Source organism: Oreochromis aureus, linkage group 7, assembly GCF_013358895.1.
Source record: "Oreochromis aureus strain Israel breed Guangdong linkage group 7, ZZ_aureus, whole genome shotgun sequence".
Taxonomy (NCBI): domain Eukaryota; kingdom Metazoa; phylum Chordata; class Actinopteri; order Cichliformes; family Cichlidae; genus Oreochromis; species Oreochromis aureus.
Window position 1 is genome coordinate 40488818 of NC_052948.1, and position 22763 is coordinate 40511580.

Here is a 22763-nt window from a genome sequence, read left to right on the forward strand (position 1 = left end):
TCTGCATCGAATCATATCTGTTATTAATCTCTGTCTCTCTTCCACAGCATGTCTTTCATCCTGTTTTCCTTCTTTCACCCCAACCGGTCGCAGCAGATGGCCGCCTCCTGAGCCTGGTTCTGCCGGAGGTTTCTTCCTGTTAAAGGGAGTTTTTCCTTCCCACTGTCGCCAAAGTGCTTGCTCATAGGGGTCATATGATTGTTGGGTTTTTCTCTGTATTTATTATTGTGCTATCTACTGTACAATATAAAGCGCCTTGAGGCGACTTTTGTTGTGATTTGGCGCTATATAAATAAAATTGAATTGAATTGAATTGAATTGAATCCTCAATTAGTTTTGACAGTTTTCCTTGAAAGAAAATGGCAGATGTAATGGGAGACTGCAAGCTGGGGAAAGCTTCGGTGAGGACTGCCAGCAGTTCCTGGGCCAGGAAGAGGCCCAGGTACTAATGAGGGCTGTGAGAACTTAGGAGGAGGGAAAACTTATATTAGTCATAGAGCCAGAAAGGGTGTATGTAAGGTGTGGTTCTGCTCCTGAAATTCAGATAAATTATCCATAATTAACGAAGAAGTGTCAGGTCTAAAAAAGCTATGTACAGCAGATGAACAGAATTTAAAAATCCTTATAGAGGAAAAGATCCTGACACAGGATCTAAGAGATGCATCTGCCCCTATATTGGATCCACTGTTCACCAAAGCCTCATCAGAAATGGTGTCAGTGGAAGAGTGTCTGTCAACAAGCCACTGTTAACCTTCCTGTTGTGTTCAGGAAGGGAGAAAACATGGAGAAAAGGCTAAGGTGTGAACAGCTGCACAAGAACCTGACTGAAAATCAGCAGTAACAGGTTTTCGTGGAGTGATGAATCCAAATTTGAAAAATTGGTTCCATTCATCAGTATTTACAGATGATATCAGGAGACGGTGAGTGTCTACAGCCATCTGTGAAACATGGAGACTCTATCATGGTTTGGGTCTGAGGGGCTGATCAGACTTTGATCCATGCACCATGTAATTCTATCTAGAAAGCGTCTGATTGGGAATACTCTCATTTTTCAGCACGACAGTGATCCGAAACACACCACTTGAGTTGTGAATGTCCTTCAGGAAGCCTGGAGAACTATTCCTGAAGTCTCTTTAAAGAAATTATAATAACATTTCCCTAAGAGAGTTCAGGCTGTGTTGAACAATAAAGGTGTTTTTACCAAATATTACCTTTCAAGCTTGTTCAAATAGAACATATTATTTTCCAGATTATCCTTGCATGTTTCAATTAATCAATCGACAGATTTCCAATTTTCAAGCAAAATAAATAAGGTGTGACTCAAGACTTTTCTATAGTATTATGTATTTTCACAGGTAAAGCTTCTTTTGGGTGTTTTTAGTAAAGAAATTACAGGAAATTTAGGACAAAGATGCAACAGTGGCCCCTTGTGAGAATCATAGTAGGGGTACTAAGTTAAAGCGTCATAGTTACATGTTCTACCAAAGCCAGTGCATTATTTTGCAGTTTTAAAGAAAGTTTTCCAGATGTTGATCAAATATGGGTCTTCTTCTTTTGTCCATTTCTTAAGACTAAGGATTTGTTTTTGAGTTTGACTGGAGCAAGTCAACGAAACATCAAATCATAGAAAATACAACAACACTGTGCTCTTAGATACAATGTATATAAAAATGGATGTTGATCTACGTTGCCATCTTCTGGGACACTCAAAGATTTAAAAAAATGAAAATCTGTGCAATCCAACAATACTGAAAGCCAACTTTATTTTTCATACTAAATATTCATGAAATGCCACAAGACATCTAAATATTCCCTGCTGATATAACAACTAACCCATAGTTGACATAAATATGGAGAAATAACAATAAAATAACAGACTGAATAGAGAAGGACTCAGTTTAAACAATCACAGATACATTCTCTTTTACCCTGGCAGTATGATGCATGTAGTGCTGCCACTCTGCCTCAGTCCTGAGTGATCCTGTCTGACCTTGTTTTACCTTGACTACGCCCATAAAGTGTGTGTGTGTGAGTGAGTGTGTGGTAGGAGTAGAGAGAAAGGTTTGTGGGTTTTGTGTATGTGGCTGAATTTCCGTGTGTGCTCGGGAGGGGATGTGTCAAGTCTTCTGCCTCCATTGAGATGTATGTAAATGCCAGTAAACCTCTTTGTGCTCGCTGGTGGACAGTGAGAAGAAGGCTGCCATCAGCCATGAAACCTTGAGTGGGTGGAGGTGTGTGAACATGGGTGTTAACGGCAGGGCTGTTAGGGGGGAAATCAAAAAGCCATCAAACTTGTTTGTGAGATGATAGTGATAGTGCTGCTCAACAGGAAGGGTGGATTTTAGGAATCCTACCAATTAAATCAGCAACAATCTGAAGGTAGTCCCTGAGATTGAATATAAGATTGTAGGTACACTCATTACATGTTTTAAATTCTTTCTTACTTGCAGGAATTACAGAGATCTTCCCAGAAGTGCATGTTTACTGTTAAGTGAGTCATTTTACACATCATGCATCTGCAAATAGAAAAGGAAGACATGACCAGAAAAAAAAGCAAGTACATTTACTCTCACAAGTAAGGGTCATGAAACTCAAGTTGGAGGTGTTTCTTTCACAGATCTGATCAGTTGAGATGTGCAACACATTCACACTGCCACCCTATCAGCGGGCTTTCTTTTATCTCTTACTTTCTCCCCTCCTCTGATTGTGCTGAAGGGCTCTGATGAGTCTTGAAGAGAACTAAAGGCAAGATCTGAGACATTTGGGAGGTGGGGGGTGGGGGAGGAATTCAGCTAAATCCTTGGATACTCTTCTCACACATCTCCTCCTCACTGTACTGAGCCATTCAACACTAAACCCTCCACCCCCTCTTGCCCCCAACACCACCAACACTCCTTTTCTTTGGACACCCTGAGAGCTCTGCGCTCTCTTGTCCCATTCTCTCTCTTTCTAGCCCAGCCTATCTCCCTTGCTGTGTTTGTCTTTTGCATAACAATTATTCCCCCAAGTCCATGTACCCAGAACAATGCTTGTATAGCTGGTATTTGATGTCCTTTACTCCACTGACTTCTCTCCGAAAGTGTGTTAAGTGCTCATCTGCTGGTTATAATGTAGTGTGATGAGCTAATTTCAGAAGCTCCAAAAGAAGAAATTCTGTTTGTTTGCAAGAACGTCTTAAACTAGACCACATGAAACACCAAGAATATAATAACATGAGTTTGAGGTGCTCTCTGTTTTATTGTCCAAATACGTATTGTGAAACTACACATATGAGTCTAAGGTTGACCTCTATAATAATGAGGGCTATCTGCAAATAAATAAATAAATGCAGAAAAAACGTTTTTTTTGGGGGGGGGGGGTAAGGCCACAAGCCACAAGGGGACAGAACACATGGCACTACATATGCAACCTATATTCCAGCAGAACTTGATTATACAGCCTGCAGACAGCTTGACCAGTTTTACACCTTTAGGTCATATTGCAGTTAGTGCCTGTAGTGGGACTTGCAGACTAGGGGGAAACTTCCATCGAAACTTCAGGATAGTGTCTCAGATGATGGGGGTGTTGGGGGGGGGGGTTGATGGGTGTGGGGATTGGAATCAAAGGGTTGAGGACTTTTTGTTTCAACGTGAAAAGCTAATGGCCGACCATCGCATCTCGGGATCTGAAATCCCCGGGGTGCCCCCGGGGCCTCGTCGTACAATTGCACCCCCCACTCCCTTCCCGCAGTGCGTCTTCCTGCCGCAATCTGCGGCCAACGATTCGCGCTGGGGGATCGCATCTGTACTGGGCTTTTGAATAGCCATTGATAGGGGGTGAATGGGAGAAGTTCACTTGAGTGCTGTCGATTGTTTTATGGTTAAGCTTGTTTTTTTCCATTCCGAATCTTTTAATAAGCTCAATATAAAAAAGTAGCCATAACCTTGGCAACTGTAGCCTTTTCCTTTATTTTTTTATCCCAGTATGTAAAATCTTATGCATAATCACATATTTTATCTGAGTTTTTTTTTAAACAACCATAAAAATTGTATACTGTCTTTTATTTCGGTAACACAACCCTCTAATTCAAATACAGATTTTAAACTGATCCTTCTGAACAAAGTTATATTCAGTTGTTTTAAGATAATGAAGAAGAAGACAAAAAAAACCCCAACAAAAAACAAAACAAACAAACACAAGTGAAAACATACACTTTGTAAAAAAGGTGCCACGGGCATGAATAATTTCTCACTACTTCATCCTCGAGAAGCTTCCCACAACAAGATAGAACATGTCTTTATCTGCAATGGGTGGGAAAAACTTTATTTCGAGTAGCCATAAACCATTTTTCTTTCCATTATGCAAGTGATGCCTAATTTATGAGCAATTTATGTTTGTTAGAGTTAAAAAGTACCCGACCCCAGTGTGTTTACGATTACATTTGGCCTAATTTGCTTCATCACAGTTACTCGGGATGACATTGGTATTTGTTTAAATACATTGATTCAAGCCACACTGAAGCTTGTGTGTGAGAAATTTTAATGTCAAAGCCATGCCATTAACGGGGAATAATGTAAAGAAACGCTGCATTATAATTTATGTATGAAATGAGCGACTTAGGATGTTAAATTGTCTTTTTACAGCAGCAGTGACGTGTGGTGTTTGAGCAGTGTTTTTTTTATGGTCTTCTAAGTAAATCAGTTTATTCTAAGCAATAGCTTAACTTTAAAATATATGTACTTCACATACATAAAGTATCAATACCGTGCTAAAAATAACCTTTTTAAGTTCAGGTGAAAAAAACACGCCCACCTCTTTGGGAGGAGTCAAGGTCATTTACAAATGCACCTTCAGCTGTGCCCAATCAACTAGCCGACCAATGGGCGATGATTGGCTGTAAGACGATACTAACACTTGTGGCGCTGATAAGAAAAAATCTGTGGAGTAGAGACGCATTTGAGCTTGATGGCAGATAAGCGTTTGGGAGGACAAAGCTTTATGGACTAGGTCGTTGGGCTATTGGTAGTTATGCTGCATCCAGACGCAGGCCTTCACGTTTGAACTGGTTTATTTATTTATTTTTTTTCTCCCCTGGATCCCGAAACGGATAAGACATTTTAAAATCAGTCACCGCTAGATCAACTTTTTTTCCCCACTTTCTGGAAGCGCGTTTGTTGCTCGGCCAGGTTTTCTCGTCTTTTGGAAGATGTCTGAAAGTCCCGAGGGCCACAGCCGGCCTTATGACTTCAGCCGCACCAGCGCTTGCGCGCAGCTTTTGGGTCAGGAGGGTTTTGGTAGTAGTGCCTCCTTCCAGGTACCCCATGGTGTCTTGCCAGACCCGAGCCGCATTTACAACAAAAGCTGTTACAGTGGTATCGCATCGACATCTGCTCAAGCCTTTTTCCCCTTCCCATCCGTCTCCACCGACTACAGGCCCTCTGAGCTACAGACTGGAGACTTTGGGCAACCCAAGCATTGGTATCCCTTTGCAGACTACACAGGCCAATTACCTGGCGTATCTGCAGCAATCCAGCCTATAAACCTTAGCACCCCTGAAGCCGAGACGGCGGAGCAAATCAAACTACCTGAAATAAAGATGGAGAAGGTCGCCCGCGAGGACTACTCATCCGAGATGAAAGTTCAGCAGTACCTGACTCCACAAGCCTCCAACGATATGGCCCATGGATTATTCTACGCTAGGACTGGGACCTGGAACCCGTCCTTTTGGTCCTTCTCCTCACCTGGCAGCGGTAGTCAAACTCCCTCCACATCTTCGACATCTTCCCCATCGCTGTCCCCCTCACCCCCGAGCAACGGACTTCCGGGGAACGGGTATTTCAGCGTGAACACACCTCAGGTTGTCCCCGAGGCCCAGCAGCAGAGGCCGGCCACCTCCCGACGAAATGCCGCGTCCTCGAATCGAGGATGCAAGGAAGAGGTAAGTCTTCATCTCGTGGACCTTTTGCAAGAGCACTGCAAATGTGCGCTACCTATCAGCCAAAGATGTTTCGCTTGAATTTTGTATAATTTTTAATTTTTTTTTTAAATTTTTCTCCTTCTAGCAGGAGACTGTTTCCACTGAAGAGCTGGAGCAGTTTGCCAGGGAGCTCAAACACAAGCGCATTACTCTGGGTTTTACCCAGTCAGATGTTGGCCTTTCACTGGGAAGCCTTTATGGTAAATTTATTCTTTTATCTTATTCTGTGGCATCTGACTTCAGTAGATTGGATTGGCAGATTTGGTAAATGTTGGCAATTTAAAATGGTTATGAATATTATATGCTCATGAAGTGTCTTTTGCAGTTTGGGGAGCTGGCTGTTATGTCTGTCAAGTCTTATCTTTTATTTTTCTGGAGCAGGAAAAATGTTCAGCCAAACTACCATTTGTCGTTTTGAGGCTCTGCAACTGAGCTTTAAGAACATGTGCAAGCTGAAGCCCCTTCTGCAGAAATGGCTGGATGAGGCGGAGAACTCGGAAAATCCTCAGGATGTAAGTTTCAAACAACCAGCTTGGGACCAGGTGATCGCCAAACTGGGGCTCCTTTTAATTTTAGGCTAAGCCCAAACTGAAGCAGATATGTCAAATCCTCTAGTGATACAAATTTAGGTGCTTGAAGAGCACAATCAGTAACTCCCCATCCCACTTACATGTTTCTGCTTCCCCAGATGTACAAGATTGAGAGAGTTTTTGTTGACACCAGAAAAAGAAAGCGGCGGACCAGTCTGGAGGGGGCAGTGCGTGCTGCTCTAGAGTCCTATTTCATCAAGTGTCCCAAACCGAACACCCAAGCAATCAAGCACATTTCGGATGATCTGGGCCTAGAGAGAGATGTAAGCATATCTTATTTGTCTCACCACAAGTCTCTTGTGGTTCACATTTTGTTGACTAACACTTTATTTTGCTCTTGGCAGGTGGTACGTGTTTGGTTTTGCAACCGGAGACAGAAGGGGAAGCGCTTGGCTCTGCCGCTGGATGAAGAATTGGAAGGCCAGCTGTATGAGCAGAGTCCTTCCCCCATTTCCAGTCAGGCCTACCCAGGGCCCAGTTTCACTGGAGGCCCTCCTCCCACGCTCTACATGCCTCAACTTCCCAGGCCTGATCTCATGAAACAAGCCTTGAATCCTGGAGTGGTTGGGCACCCAACTAGATAAAGCCATAGTCCAACCAGAACCACAGATTGCCTTTCAAAAACATGCCCAACTTTCCTCGGAAAGGAAGCTCTACAAATGCAGCAATCAAACCATCTGATCGTATCTGAGTTCTGTGAGGGTGAAATCAAAGTGGTTTCCTGTTTCAGCTGTGGTGATGGTGAAATGTCTTGCGTCACTGTGTTCTGTGACCTTGAACTACTTTGACCTCATATAGCAAAAGAGGATGTCAAGTTGCACATTTATTACATGACTATGTATTGGCCAGTGAGTCCATAGTTTTGAGTTTTATGTGCTGTGACTATATGGACCAGATGTGGAATGAGGCTTGGTCTGTAAATGCTCGAGAGCTGGGGTGTTTTAGTTGTGCAAAATTCTGGGTAGGCTTTCTGTGGTGCCAACAAGGGAAAAGCAAGGGATTGACACCGTGAGGGACACCTCCTTAAACAGTATTCATTTTTGACAGTTTAGCCAATACTTGTGCAATACTTCTGTCATGTTTGAAGAGAGCATCTGTAGTATTTGTCTAAACTATCACTGCAACAGAAAGCGCTCTTATAAGATTCATTTGTCCAAATTTTTTACAAGTCTTTTATTCCATTTTTATTTGTATACCAAACTTGCTTTTTTTCCCCTTCCCTTGTGGTTATTAGCATTAAGCAAAAGGGGGGAAAAAGCGCTTCAGTAGGTGTTAGTGTAATCCTTTGAAGGAATCCGGCAAATACTGCTACCCTTTACTTGTTTTGTTTGTACACACTTTCTTTCTCAGATGAGTGACAGTAAATGTGACTTGTTGCCATCTGCTTTTAGGAACCCTTGTAGGATGATTCTTCTCTTTATTTAGATTTTAATGTTTACTGACTACTCTGTCAACTTTTTATTATCATTTTTTTTATTTTTTTATTTCCTATGTTACTCTTTACTCAGTGTTTTTAAAACTTTGAAAACGATGTTAAATGTCATTCCAACTTCAAAATACACCAAGAAGTCCCTAGGTGACAATAAAATTATTAGCAGGATCAGCTTAAAGTTGTCAAACAATGGAACAATATGTACTGCTGTAATTTATTTTTGGCCCAGGATAGCTCAGTGTTGATTACAAGCTGAAATTATCGGCTTGGAATTATTTACTGGGAGTGCAATCACAACTGTTAGGCATTAGCTGTTAGTTTTTAGCAAAACTAAATTGATTAATATATTGAAAATCTGGGATAGTGACATTTTTCACTTAAAAAAAAGTTTGTAATCATATGTATGCATAATTACGGAATTGCTTATTATCCCCCAATAAATGTTATCAAAAGACAATGTATGATTTTTTTTTTTTTTCATGATAAACCCTCATCAGAGGGTAAACAGCAGTTTGTAGCTGAACTTAAACAGGGGAATTTAAGTACATCATGCTGCTGAACTTGGGCATTACAGTGTAGTAAGTGCATGTATGTTATATATTATTTAAGGAAGTGGTGTGTTTTGTGGGGTGGTGTTTTTTTTTTTTTTTTTTTTTTTTTTTTTTTATGGGGCCTGGATATAAACTGCAAACATAGTCTGAGTCTTTCAACATTTCAGCAATGAAAAATGACTACAGTTTTAGAAAGTTTTCAAGGTTTTGGTTTATTGTAAACTGTTGAGGCAGTTTGAGAACTGGACAGTTTCTACACTTGGTAGAACATGAGGCGCTGTGAACAAAGCTCATTTGAAATGTTGAATTATTTACAAACATAATCGAGACAATCAGCTAGCCTGGCTCTGTCTAAAGCTATGAAACTGAATGCTATGAAGCTGGAGCGGTTGAGTAGCTCACAGTATTTTATATATTCAGACAGAATATTGCAACAGCAGCTTCTTTAATAACTAACCTGTAGATGTAAAAGTAGTTGCATCATTTTAATGAAACATCCCTTTCTTGCAACACAGGAAAAGGATGTTTTCTTTCATAGTTTGTACATAATAGCACTTACAGTACAGTGTGTGTTTACAGACATTTCCATAATGCAAGAGGCAGGTTACACTTTATCCAGGTATCCACTACATCCCTTTTCTAAATATCTCCAAATACTAGGTAATTTTTAACCTTAGTGTACTGAAGTAAAGTGCTAGGGATCACGGTGTGGCAGATCACTCGGTCATTGTTGTTAATGCATTGTAGTTACAGTGCAGTTTAAGTTGTGTGCATATAAACACATTTCTAAAATATCTTTTTTAGATACAATATTTCAGATTTTTAAGTTTCACATTCACTCTGAACTGTTTTCAAAGTAATTCGGAGAATGATGTCATGTCTACAAATGTTGCAAAAAAATACAGTAAAATTTGATCAAATGTTTAAGTTCGTGTTAGCATTGATCCACGCGTCTAGGTCTGAGTAAACTTTGTGCTTAGGTAAACTGTTGTACTTTGAACAGATATTACACAGTCTTTCCCTCCAGTCTGTGTACCGTTTCACTTTCCACCGTTTCTTCCAGGTAAAATACTCATTGTAGCGTTTCTTGTCCTCTGCAAGCTGTTGTAGATACTTTCCCATTTCATTCACTGATGCAAACTCATCAACATGGATGAAAGAATGAGGTGGAGCCACAGCTTTGTAATCGCCTAAAGGTGGCCCCAGGACAATGGGCACTGCCCCTCCCTCGTAAGCATTCCTCCACAGCTTCTCTGTGATATAATCTTTAGCAAGTGAGTTCTCAAAAGCCAAATAAAAATAGCAGCGAGATATTGTAGGTAAAAGTTCTGAGGAGGGGAGGCGGTTTTTAGTCCAGCGCCCATAAACCTCCACAGGAACTGAAGCGTTGAGATTGTTGTACACTTGGCTTCTTTTGTGGTGGCTCTTATAGTTGCTGATCACCCAACAAACCAGAGAGCTCTTGTTTACAGAGTTGTCTTCATTCACATGTTCTTCAGCCTCCCTCCGTAGCAGCATGCCATAGGGTATGCTGACGTCAGCATCCTTTCTGTAGGTTATGGTCATGTTAAAGATACCTGCATACTTATGTAAGTTTCCATTGTGAGAAGGAGCCTCCAGGGACATCCAGGCCCACTTCTGGCTTGGTGGCCGTGAGATGTTAGTAGGCAACTTGTGGAGGCCCACTTGCAGCTCCCTGTTGTGGAACACCACTACATCAGCAGAGGGGAAGTAGGAGCGCTCGTCCACCAGAATACAGCGAGGGATACGGTAGAGATCCCAGCAAACGTCACCCTTCAGGCTGAATGATCTGTTGAAGGGCCAATACCACAGCAGGACAGTCACATTTCTACTTCTGCTGTCATGATGTAAAGGTTTCATAGAGCTACTCAGCCACCCACTGAAGAGACGCAGTGGTAAAATACAGAGAAAAGGGAGGATGACTAGCCTCTTCACCAACTTGCGTATCCATTTGGCGTGAAACCCCTGTGATAAGAAAAGAATGAACACATCAGTTTTTTTCCTGCTTCACTGTTTGCCTTGAGCAGATATATAAAGAAAAGGCATGGCTTGCTTGCACGATTTTTTCTTGAATGCTGCATAGACTTCAAGGATGATCTGTTTTAAATATAAATATAAATCCCTTAAATTTTCAGTAAATGCATCCTTCTAAAGGTCCACTTAAATTGGACGTATATAAATTCTTCCTCTAGCACTATGCACAGTTCACAGGTTAAAAAAGGTGTTGCAGTGACCTCATTATAAACTTCCTGAAACAAGACATGTTAGTGCTTATCCCTTTATGTCATCTGTTAAGACACCAGAGGCCTCTTCCAGGAAACATGTTCACAAAACTCTATATGTTAAAAGTCAATCTAAGATGATTAATTCTGATAAAGTCTTTTGATCTTTTGGTTCCAGAGAGGCTTATCAGTGTTAAGTCAATTATCTCTGTGTATATTCAATTCTGAGTTTAGGCGTGCCTGACCAGAGGAAGAAAAACATCATCAGTGGAGTCGAGGTGGGAAAATCCGAATTTCAGTATTATCAATAGCCATGCTGTTATTGGTATCAAATTGATGCTAGCGTGATCAATACAATCAATACTACAGTGGAGGTCCCAGACCACAGATTCACCATTTTAATGGGTAAATAAAGAGCAGAGCCTCCGATTAAAACCCAGCAGACCGAAGGATGTGAAAATGCATCAGTGTGGACAATGATGTTTATCTTAAAAACTACGGTGGATACACTATTTGTTGCCATCTGTGATGAAAAACAAAAAACAAGAAAATAAATGAAAAAATTTTTTTTTGCTACAGTTTATCACCATTTTCGTTTTAATTTAAAGTAATAGTAAAACGATGGGATGTAACCAACATACTTAAATGCTTAGTGAGGTTTAAAGAAAAAACAAAGAGAAAAACAAAACTTTGCTTTAATGTTTCCCTGTGTAAATACTTCTAATCTGATCTAATCTCAACCTTCACTGATAGATGATTGTTCTCTTACAGCCACAGCTGGTCAGTGCTCTTTTTAGTGAGTCACAAATGGAGAACAATGGCAGTTCCAATGAAAAGTTTCACAGTTTACAGCTGTTTACGGTCACTGGCGCCCTTTTGGGGAAATCAAATTTGAGGGGGCATTCTAGTTTCTAATTCTGTCTGGAAACTCAGAAATTGAGGAACAGTGATGCTTATCTGTTTTAAATCCTGCTGTGCAAGTGGTTTTCGACCTGGTTTGCCAAAGATACCTTCTACCAGAGCCCATTCTGGGTAGATGCCTCAGTACATCTATGAACAAGGTCCAACCTGAAATGTTCACAACACAGTCAGACTGCCTGCAACATTTAATGATGTTAGAGTCTTAAAGTCATTTCGGTCTCATCTTCATTCAAATATTCACATCGAGATCCAACTGTGACAGGCATTTGTTTTCTCCTTCTCACTGTCAAATGAGTGATCAGTGATCAACGTGTTAAAGCTAAAGCTTTAAATAGAATTAATATAAACAATATTTAAAGATATTCAAATAATAAATTAGTGACGTAACTGCTGTCTCCATCCTATGGAAGTTTGTTTCAGCTAATGAATGAATGAATGAATAATTAAAAAAACAAAAAGAAAAAACTATCGAAACCCAGACATGCATCAGAAATTTCTGTTATTATCTCCATTATGTGTAACTACATTAACTACATTATGAGTTATTATCTCAAAATTTCAACTGGCAAAAAATATGTTTTGGGTTTTGATTTTTTTCAGTGGTGGAAACAAGACTTCATACCATTGTTATTGCTGACTAAATCATTGCAAAAGTGTTGATGTTAAGTGCAAAAAATAGCAAACGTCTAAGTGAGATTTCGGTCTTTGTCAGCCTGTAAGCTTCTGGAAACGAATCTGCGTCGCTCTGAGGTTCGCCAGGGACTTTATGACTGAAGAAGTGAAAGAGCAGTCACTGATTCAGCTGTGGTGGTGGCGGCGTGGCAGTCAGACAGAAATTCAGAGTTTGTTGATGAAAACCTGCCAGTGAACAGATTTAGTTCACAGATTCTTTTAACCTGGTAATTTACTTTTTCTGGAGCAGAATGTGAGGGTTTCTTTCTATCTTATCGGCTTAATAATGTCAGCGCTAAGCTTGCTTCCTGGAATAGAGTTTGGGTCTGTCATTAAGTGACCAACACCTCATCAAACTATGGAGAAACTGAAAAAAGAAGCACTTTCTTCACAAGGTAAATTTGTATGGAAATTTATATGGAAAATCAGAAGTCTCTCTTAAAGTAAATAAAAGTGTGTTGTATTCAGTTTTGGGTAGAGTGGTGACTGTGTTCAGGACTCACCATTAGGGACTTTAACTTAACATGTGGCTTCCAGTATGAACACGATTCACCACCTCCTACACAGATCAGCACCTTGCCTGTCGTTTGCTTTAAATGAACAAAACAAAAAGTAAATATTACTTTATAAGAAGGGGAAAAAATCTCTTTCAGTCAGTATTTGCATGTGTGCAAAACACGTTATTATCTTCCTGTTGGTTAATCGCTACTGTCATGTTCAAAAGACAGAATCAAACAGTTGCACAAATGACACAAAGTGAGTTACAAGTCACCTGGTGTAAGCTCGAACAAATGCAATTCAAATATTTTAGTTAATCCTGTTTTTGCATTGCATGGAATTGCATATTAAATTCTAAACTAAAGGCCTTTATCATTTAAAATCTCTAGATTTCTTAAATGGTGTGCTGTTCTTTTGTCTGTGGAACTTGTCTGTGTCTGTGTCTTTAGAAAGTACACTGTGATGCAGACTTAAGGAAATGGGATTTTGCAATACCTGAAACTACAAGGTTTCAGGTTGTTGAAAATGAAGAAGAGCAACATTTAAAATGACTTTCCACACTAACTCCTGAAGAAACATTTTCACAGATTTATTCCTTACATTTGCATGGTAGAGGAAGAAAGCACATGTTTGGAAAAACAAATAGAAGAACAAAAAATGAGCCTCCTTCATAAAAACATTTGTATATATCTTTCATACATTATATATTTTTTTATTCAAAATCTATGTCAACATGTGTATTAAATAGCAATATTCTTAAGAAACAGGCAACGTCTATAGTTCAGACCTAAAGATCAGCTACAGGATGTTGTAAAAGATTTTGTTCTTCTGTCACTGGCCGGTGACCATGTACTTTTAAACCTGCATGTTTTTATTTATTTCAAGCAGTCAATGAAATGCAAGCTGGCAGATTAAATAAGCAAAGTGTGTTTTGCACAAAACTTTAAAAAACCATAAACAAATAAAGATTTAAAAAGGGTATCTGCTTAGCAAGAAATTTCTTTAGATGAACCACACTGACCAGAAAGACATAAAAGACAAAACCCCAAACCTCTTCCACTAACCTGATGATGAGACGAGTAGTTTATTCTCTGTCTTCTACCACCACGAATATTGTGTCTGCTCGTTGCCAGTAGAAATACGATGGTAAACTTGTGTTAGAAAACCAAAAAGACAAAGCCTTTTAAAGAATCGGAGGTGTGGCTTTTCTGAAATCTTGCTGAATATGTGTTTAGATAAAAAGGTCCACATGGTCCCACCCTCTTTCTAAATCTGCATTGCATTTAAATTCCTGCCTTCTGGTAAGTACGGAACATTGTTTTTCTTTAATGTCTGTAGCAACCCTCACTCTATGAGAAAAAATGGAGTATATTCAAGACGAGTTTGTTGCATGTGTGCATGGCTGTAAAAAAAGAGGAAGTGCATAACATATGAAGATGGGGGTTACACAAGGGAGCTCACACAAGACTGAGTTACAATCAGGGAAGCTGCTGTAGGTGGAAGAAAACATTGTTTGCAATCCCCTGTTTCTACTCAACACCGGCACTACTGTGCAGAAATATTTTGCAAATGTTCCTTTAATTAATACACAAAACAAAGGGGAAAGGGCCTGAATCGGAAACATCATGTTTCTGTTTGCATCAGTGAGTGGGAAAAAGACAAGATGCAGCAAAACGTTAGATATATATAGTGTATTATTTACATATACATGCCTGGTTGTCACTGATTATCACTTGTGGTTTGTTATTGCTAAGTAATGAATAAGCAGCTGCAAGAAGTTGTGAACAAGTCTGTATTCGATCCAGAATGAATTGCAGATAGTGTAGTTGTAGTTTAAAATCTGTAACAGTGTATCTGTGAATATGTAAGTATGTGCACTGGTGTGCTGGATCTCCTGTGTTGCTGCAAAAAATTATTTTCCGTCTTGTGTAATCTTGAATTTGAGCAGTAGAGGTCATCCTTAATCTTCTTGTGAGCACATCACTAGCTCAACAAGCTTGTGCATGTTGGTGGTTCCCAGTGGGATTTCTGGACCCCATGGAGAAGAAATTATCTGCCTCTTTTAACTACTAATTTTCCTTTACAATAGTCCCAATCACCCGACTCTTATCTGTGTATAAGCTTCTCCTGCATTTCCCAGTCGCCACCTTAGCGCATAAACTAGACATTTCCACATGCTTGAAGACAGATTTTACTGCTTTTACCTGTTTTTCTCTCCCAGTAGCCTCTTTTTTGACCTGTTTGTCTCACCTTTAATTTGTCAAAGGGTACAAAAAATAGGATTTTAAAATGGTTGAAAGTATATTTAAATCTCATAGATTATCAAATACTAAATAAAGTCCATCTTTGTGCTTGTGCAACCAATTCAGATGAAGCAATGTGATAAAGGAACATCATAGTCATAGTCATACCCTATAAATAATGGTAATTGCACGTATGTTTAATATGTCATCTCTTTAGTAAAACCATGTTTTATATAACATATTTGGTTTATGTTGTGCTTATGTTAAACAGTTTTTACACCATATTTGTTGCACATATGACAATTTAGTTTCAATTGCTGAAGAATTTATTCAAAGAATATTTGAGCGTTTCAAAAGCAGAACAACATCCTGTTCGGGACAAAACAATACACTAAAACGCTTTGATTAACATTTATTTGAGTGTGTGAATTCAGCTTACGGAATTCACAGCACAGAAAGTCACAGATGACTGATAAAGACAGGTCACACCCTTCTGATTTCCTTCCTCAGTCTTCCTCGCCTGTGGAATAATACAATGTGTAGGGGTTGTGTCACAGCTACTGCAGTCTGCTTCTTTCTAGTTTGTGATGTTTATCTCACTCATTCAGCTTTCACCATTTTTTTTCTCTTTACATCCTTGAGGGTGTTTCTTTCTCTTCTTGCCAACAGGAACACAGGTGTCTGTGGTGAATGCTTGTTACACCAGAGCATTTTTATTCAGTATCAACAGCTAGAAACAGCTGTGGAAAATGTGCAATATAAACATATCAAACTGAATGGGAAAACACTGGGTCACAAAATTTCTTCAGTGCAACAGCTCTCTCAGTTCTCTTAATTTATATCTGAAATGGAAAGCATGCGGAAAATAATGTGGCCCCAAAAAAAAGAGAAAAGAGGAAAGAAAAAAAGAGTTCATAATAAATTCAACAACATTTTTAAGATACAATATCACCTTTGTGGCAGTATTTTGGATAGCCCTCCTTCCAGTTCCACTGTGAGGGTACCACAGTGTGCAAAATGTGATTCATCAGCTAGTGGAGAATTTTTCTTTATAGCATGGGGAAGCAGCCACAAGCAGTCAAAACATCCTTTGGAAAACCATGCTATTGATGTTACAGCAGCATGTGATATACTTCAGACTTTGCCCCATGAGATAACTGCAATACTTCCTCCAAAACATCAATATGTCTTTTAGATTCCATTCTTCAAAGACGTTCTACCATTAATTAATGTTTCAGTCTTACGTATGATCAACCTGTCTCTATTAACCAGAAACATACCACAGGCCTTCAAGCTGGCAGTAGTTAAACTGTTACTTAAAACGCCATCACTTGACCTAGATGTCTTAGCTGATTGTAGGCCAATCTCCAACTTTCCTTTTTATCTAAAAAAAAATCATGAGAGAGTAGTTGTAACAGAGCTAACTGATCATCGAGGAATGGTTTAATTCAAGAGAATAATCAGGCCCATGTTATCTTAAAGCCCTCATAGTATTGTGTAATTCCATTAGAGCATTTAGCTCTCAGACTGCTGGTTTACTTGTGGTTCCTAGCATTTTTAAAAATAGACTAGAAGGCAGAGCCTTCAGGCCCCTCTTTTCTGGGCTTCCAGTTTGGATTCGGGAGATTAAGCTTAAAACTTTCTGTTTTGGATATAAAGGATGTAGTTAGAGCTGCATTAGGTGACCCTGAATCCTCCCTTATTTATGTTGCAATAGGTCTGGGCTGCTGGGGGATTCCCATGATGCACTGAGTGTTTCTTCTTGACTCACTTTTTTCAGTCACTATGTGTTTACACACACCACTCTGTATTTAATCATTAGTTATTATTAATCTCTTGCTCCCTCTCTTTCTCCTCTCACCCACAACCGGTCGCGGTAGATGGCTGCGTTCTGCTGGAGGTTTCTTCCTGTTAGAAGGGTGTTTTTCTTTCCCACTGTTGCCAAAACACTTGCTCATGTTTTCTGTCTATTAATGTAGGGTCTTTACTTTACAATATAAAACGTTGTGAGGCACCTGTTGTTGTGATTTGTGATGAATAAAGTTGAAGTGAAATGAACTGAACTGAAAGTAAGCAAGCTTCAAACTACAGAAGTAGTCCACTTTTTTGATGACTCCTTTCTATCTAACTGATCTATTCTGCTAGATAGCAATTGACAAAGAGCAAGCCAGGGCTGAAAGAGATTGGACAGACAGAAAGATTTCATCAACAGAATATGCTGGAAGTGAAGCCAGATCCAGATTTGCTGGTCTGACTGGTAACACCAGAGGAGGTGTAGGCTGCCACTCAATGCTGGAGAGGTGTGGTGGCAGATGAACAAATAAAACAGAAACAGGTGCAGAATAGAGATATTAAATAATACAGGCGGAGGGAAGATAAAGTACTACTCTTGCATCCAGTGCTAGCTGTGATCACCAGTGTGAGTATATCTTTCAGTATACGTACTTTCTTTAAAAACAGAGAGGAAGAAATAGGTAAGGGGGTGTGTCAGAAAACTGCAATTGTCTTTACTTCAGTCACTATCACAGCTCTGCCTTGTCATTTCATCAGCAGTGACAGAAAGAGATCAGTTTGTGGAACCAGCAGAGGTACGTGGACATCAGTGGAAAGACGGAGAGAAAGTAAGATGGCCGAGGAGCCAAAGATTGAACTCTTTGTAAAGGTAAGACATGCGACAATCTTGACGTGTTACAGTCTAAGCAAAAACCCTGCTCATTCCCAGCTACTTGGTAAAACAAGGTGACATTTTCCTGTTTGTTCACATCTGAAGTGACAGAAATATGTCAAAAAAAAGCTTTTAACTTGAGCAAACTACAGTATTTCAGTGTATTTAAACTGTACTAAAACATATCATGCAGGATATGGCAGAGATACAAACCAGTATTAGAATAATAGGTAGGCAGAGATACAAACCAGTATTAGAATAATAGGTGGGCAGAGATACAAACCAGTATTAGAATAATAGGCTTTTTAATCTGGGTGTGAAATTCCTTTGCAGTTAGCTTAAACTGCCAGAGCAGAGCAGGCTTGACGAGAATACCTGTGTAGGTGCTCATGTTTTCGTTAGATCCTGATACCAGAACCCACGTACAATTGCGCAATTTTATGATCATAAAAGCTTGTCTTATACTCATCTGCTGTGACTGCAAAGTGTCTTTGTTTCTGTCTGTCAGGCCAGTTATGATGCTGAGAGTGTGGGGAACTGCCCTTTCTGTCAGAGACTCTTCATGATTCTTTGGTTAAAAGGGGCCAACTTTACCCTGACCACTGTAGACATGAAGAGGTGAGAGCACATTTTATTCTTTTTTCAAAAAGTCTTGTAGAATCTTTAAGAGCTGGACACAAAGGAGTCTGGCTTCATACTGCTTTTTTTTGATGTAGTCTCAACAAAACTACTATTTACATTGTTTTTCACAAGTTGCATTCATGGACAGAGAGTTGCATTTGTAAAAGAAATGGGAAGAAAGTCTGATTTACATTATAAAAGCCACACAACAATGAAAACCTGCCAACACCTCACCCTCCACCAACCCCACTGAGTTCAGGAAGGGTTACAGGGACACTAAATGCTATGCAAGAAACAGCCACAGCAATAAAACATATAGGCAGGCAAATTACATTCATACAGGATTCAGTTTTTGGTAAAGAGAAATGGTAAAAGCAATTTATTATGTGAAATGCAGATTACTGAAGAGACGAGACTGCAGGCTGGTGTAGGCCAAAGGGCTGAGATTCTGAAGCAGTCATGCAAATGACTGCAATAGGTTAAGAATGATAAGATGATGAAAACGAGTACAAAGAGATATCTGTTAAGACAGATAACAACATGATGCAAACAAATATTTTACACACCTGCAAAGAAACACAAAAGGTCCACGAGATTCAAAGCAATTACAAAAATGTCAAAAAAACCCCCCAAAAAACAAAAAGGTTAGAAAAACACTAGTGAGAAAAACAAATGGTTGGCAAACAGTTGTTACTGACTTAAAAGTGACACAAAATTAAAGCAAACAAGCTCAAAATAATCAGGTTCACATCTAAAGCAAACCAGTTTCCATTCAATTTTTAAAAAGGCAAAACACAAATGTTGTGTTCTTTTGTTGACACTGCCCCCAAGTGTCAGTAAAATCAGGTATTACAGGTTTAAGAAAACAAAAACACACACGGGAAGCTGAATGACAATTACAATGTATGAGTGAGAATCAGGCATAAGAAACACAAAAACTAACACACACACACACACACACACACACACACACACACACACACACACACACACACACACACACACACACACACACACACACACACACACACACACACACACAAAGGTTTGACATAAAATTTAAAGCTGTCCTTCTGATGAAAGGGAGGGGGGAAGGAACAAAATATGCTGCACTTAACATAAACAACATGAAAGTTAAGTATATAAAGTACACAATTTAAATCATATAAAATCATATAAAAATCATATAAAAAATAGGAAGCTTTCATTCTGGTGTCTCAAAAAATTCTGTAGGAAGGTGTTAAGATGGTTGCTTGTACTCAAGCAGTCATTGCTTCTTCATGTTTTGCAAAAGAGGGAAATAATGAAGCCCTGTTAATTTATAACACAAAACAATAACAGCTCAAAGGTTTCAAACCCGTGTTTGTATTTTTTTGTTCAACTTATCATGTCAGTCTAGTTTTCACCCAGTAGGAGTCACTACAAACCAAATTTAGAGTGGTAAATGTGCATTAGAAGAACACTTGCACACTTACACAAACTAATTCATGGCCATAAAACACATTTGGTAGTGAAAAGAAACTGCAGTGGATATTAACTCTTTCCCCATTTAAAATTTTATTAGGATTAATCCTTGAAGCCCTTTTCTGAATAGAGTAATGTTTGTAATATTTCAGGCCTACTTATAGAACAAAAACCACTGGGCATGCCTCAGAAGTCAGCGAGTGTGGTCTCTACCTATGCAGCTACCTTGAAAAAAAAAAAAGTCAGAAATTACTCTAATCATTAATAGTCATCATAGCATGGTTTTATTTATATATACTGAGGTGTCAAAACACATCATTAGAAAATGATCCTAACATCCTTTTAATAGCATTTGCTTGGTTTAGGCTGGGAAGTTAAGCATTTTAACTTTCTGATCAAGTGTACCAAATAAGCCTTCACTGATCTGTTGCAGGGCTCCGGATGTACTGAAGGATTTGGCTCCAGGCTCTCAGCCTCCCTTTCTCATCTACAATGATGAAGTCAAAACAGACACTAATAAGATTGAGGAGTTCCTGGAGGAGACCTTAGCCCCACCACAGTGAGTAAAGTGAACCACAGTGTTTTCAGTCCTTGAAACACACTGCATATCAAACTCATCACTGCACCACAGAACATTAACAAAATGTTTTATTTGATTAACGACAGGTACCCAAAATTGTGCTGTCGATACAAAGAGTCCAACAGTGTTGGAGAAGACATCTTCCGAAAATTCTCAGGATATATCAAGAATCCCAATCCTGGTTTGAATGACAGTAAGAATTTTGAAATTTTGAAAGTCACTTCTGCTATATATATGATTGCATGATGGAAAGAGCCACCATGGGTTAACAGAAAGCCTGCAACTTCTTTCAGTGCTTGAGAAGAAATTTCTTTCCACTCTGGTGAAGCTGAACATGTATCTAGAAACTCCTCTCCCTCACGAGCTGGACCAAAACCCGGATCTTACTGTGTCTTCACGCCTCTTCCTGGATGGTGACAGCCTTACCTTGGCAGATTGCAACTTGCTTCCCAAACTCAACATTGTCAAGGTGAACAGAATTCAGCAATCCTAAAGAAGAGAGACATTTTCACTGTTATCTGAATAGTAGGGATGATTTGAGAAATGTAATGGGTCATTCCTGGAATTATTTGTAAAAATCGCTCTTCCCTCAGGTGGTGATTAAGGAGTACCGTGACTTTGCCATCCCTGCAGAGCTCAAAGGTCTGACACGTTACCTACAGAATGCCTACAAACGGGACGAGTTTCGCCACACCTGCCCAAATGACTCAGAGATTCTCCTCGCCTACCATTCTGTCGCCCAGTACCTAAGCAAATAGAGGAGTAAACTAAAACAGCATTCATGAAATGAAGGAAAGTAAAAACAGAAAGAGATAAAATGCAGAAGACTCAAATATACCATGTTGAAAATTAAGTTCGATATCTGTTTAAATTACATCTGTCTGGACAATAAAAAAAATTGGCAGTTTAATCATTTACTTTCTATAAAAAGTATGGTTGTTTCCATGACTTTGGCTCCCTCTAGTGTTTCTTGAGTGTTTTTGTAAATGCCGTGTACGTTCGTGTTTTGTGTCTGAACGTAATGTTAAGTGCACTTAATTCATTCAAATCAGATTTTAAACTACACATTATTTTAGCATACACATAAAAAGATGAATGGCTGTACATAACTCCTCTTTACATATTTTTATATAGTGACTGCATATTAGCAGTGACAGTTTGAGAATGGTTTAATTTAAATGCATAAGTGGAGGGTGAAGGAAAGAGTATATCTATTTATATGGACATTATGGACATACATTAAAGGTTAAATATGAAAAAGTGGCTAATGTTGGTAAATGAATGTTTGTATATGAATTTATTAGCTACTAGCTGCTTTAAAGTTGTCATGAGTAATCGTTTTTATATTAAAGTGTATGGTGAATGCAGATTTTTCATCATCATGAAATCCAAAACACCGGATGAAACTTAATCAGTTTGTTAATAGCAAATGAATTATAGTAATAAAATTATTGATTACATGTCTATATGACTCTTGACGTATTTATTTCTATGGAAGCAGTATTTCATGCAATATAACAGTAAAATTCACTTTCCAAATCTACCTGACCCTATATAAAAAAGTAATTGCCCCCTAAACTTAATGCCTGTTTGTGCCAGCCTTGACAGCAAGAACTGCAGTCAAGTGTTTACAATAACTGGCAATGAGTCTTTCACATCACTGTGGAGGAATGATCATCTCTGCATGGCAGAACTGTTTTACTTCAGCCACAATGAGAGTTTTTGAGCTTGAACAGCCTGATTACAGTCATGCCAAAGCATCTCAATCTGGTTTAAGTCCGGGCTTTGGCTAAGTAACTCCAAAACCTTGTTTTTGTTTTGTTTTTTGAACAATTCAGAGGTGGACTTGCTGGTGTGTTTTGGATCATTGTCTCTCTGTATTGCCCAACTGCTCTTGAGCTTGAGGGCATGAACTGATGGGTGGAGATTTTCCTTCAGGGTTTTCTGTTAGAGAGAGGAATTCATGGCAAGTGATACAGTCATGCAGGTCTTGAAGCAGCAAAGCAACCCCAGACCATCACACTACCATGTTTGAATGTTGGTATGACGTTCCTTTTATCAAATGCTGTGTTTGTTTTACGTGGGATTTAACAGGCCCCAAGTCTTCCACAAAGATTGACTTTTGTCTTGTCAGTTCACAGAGTACTTTCCCCAAGCTTTTAAGGATGATGAGGATGTTTTATTGACAAATTTTAGATGAGCCTCTGTGTTCCTTTTGGTTATCATTGGTTTCTGCCATTGGATTTTCCCATGGATGCCATTTTTGGCATCCATGGGAAGTTAAGTTTCTTTAGCTCGTGATATAGTGTGTTGTATTTTGAGATCTT

General features: G+C 39.2%; 3 protein-coding genes across 10 annotated transcripts; 2 read left to right on the forward strand and 1 right to left on the reverse strand.

Moving 5' to 3' along the window:
* The first annotated feature begins 4842 nt into the window (after positions 1-4842).
* On the forward strand, positions 4843-8435 carry pou5f3 (POU domain, class 5, transcription factor 3). Of its 4 annotated transcripts, none has more exons than XM_031758827.2 (5): positions 4843-5917; positions 6042-6156; positions 6335-6468; positions 6645-6809; positions 6891-8435. In XM_031758827.2, exons 1-5 carry the CDS (start codon positions 5186-5188, stop codon positions 7128-7130), a joined length of 1386 nt encoding a protein of 461 aa, XP_031614687.1. In that variant the 5' UTR covers positions 4843-5185; the 3' UTR covers positions 7131-8435. The 4 variants fall into 4 exon arrangements, with proteins under 4 accessions (XP_031614687.1, XP_031614690.1, XP_039471114.1 ...); XM_031758830.2 differs by having other exon boundaries at positions 6338-6468; XM_039615180.1 differs by having other exon boundaries at positions 6045-6156.
* Positions 8436-8715: 280 nt separating this feature from the next.
* Positions 8716-14150, reverse strand: LOC116335234 (fucosyltransferase 7 (alpha (1,3) fucosyltransferase)). 4 transcript variants are annotated; one of them, XM_039615182.1, is made up of 4 exons: positions 13928-14150; positions 12869-12955; positions 10417-10515; positions 8716-10386 (listed from the first exon to the last, which is right to left on the reverse strand). In XM_039615182.1, the coding sequence occupies exons 2-4, from the start codon at positions 12869-12871 to the stop codon at positions 9445-9447; spliced, it is 1044 nt and encodes a 347-aa protein (XP_039471116.1). In that variant the 5' UTR covers positions 12872-12955; positions 13928-14150; the 3' UTR covers positions 8716-9444. The 4 variants fall into 4 exon arrangements, with proteins under 4 accessions (XP_039471116.1, XP_031614730.1, XP_031614729.1 ...); XM_031758870.2 differs by adding an exon at positions 11783-11840 and having other exon boundaries at positions 8716-10515; positions 13928-14148; XM_031758869.2 differs by having other exon boundaries at positions 8716-10515; positions 13928-14149.
* A 3218-nt stretch (positions 14151-17368) lies between these two features.
* On the forward strand, positions 17369-21900 carry clic3 (chloride intracellular channel 3). Of its 2 annotated transcripts, none has more exons than XM_031758848.2 (7): positions 17369-17525; positions 17660-17768; positions 18280-18389; positions 20290-20415; positions 20523-20629; positions 20730-20905; positions 21030-21900. In XM_031758848.2, exons 2-7 carry the CDS (start codon positions 17733-17735, stop codon positions 21192-21194), a joined length of 720 nt encoding a protein of 239 aa, XP_031614708.1. In that variant the 5' UTR covers positions 17369-17525; positions 17660-17732; the 3' UTR covers positions 21195-21900. The 2 variants fall into 2 exon arrangements, with proteins under 2 accessions (XP_031614708.1, XP_031614709.1); XM_031758849.2 differs by having other exon boundaries at positions 17377-17525; positions 17657-17768.
* Positions 21901-22763: the final 863 nt, after the last annotated feature.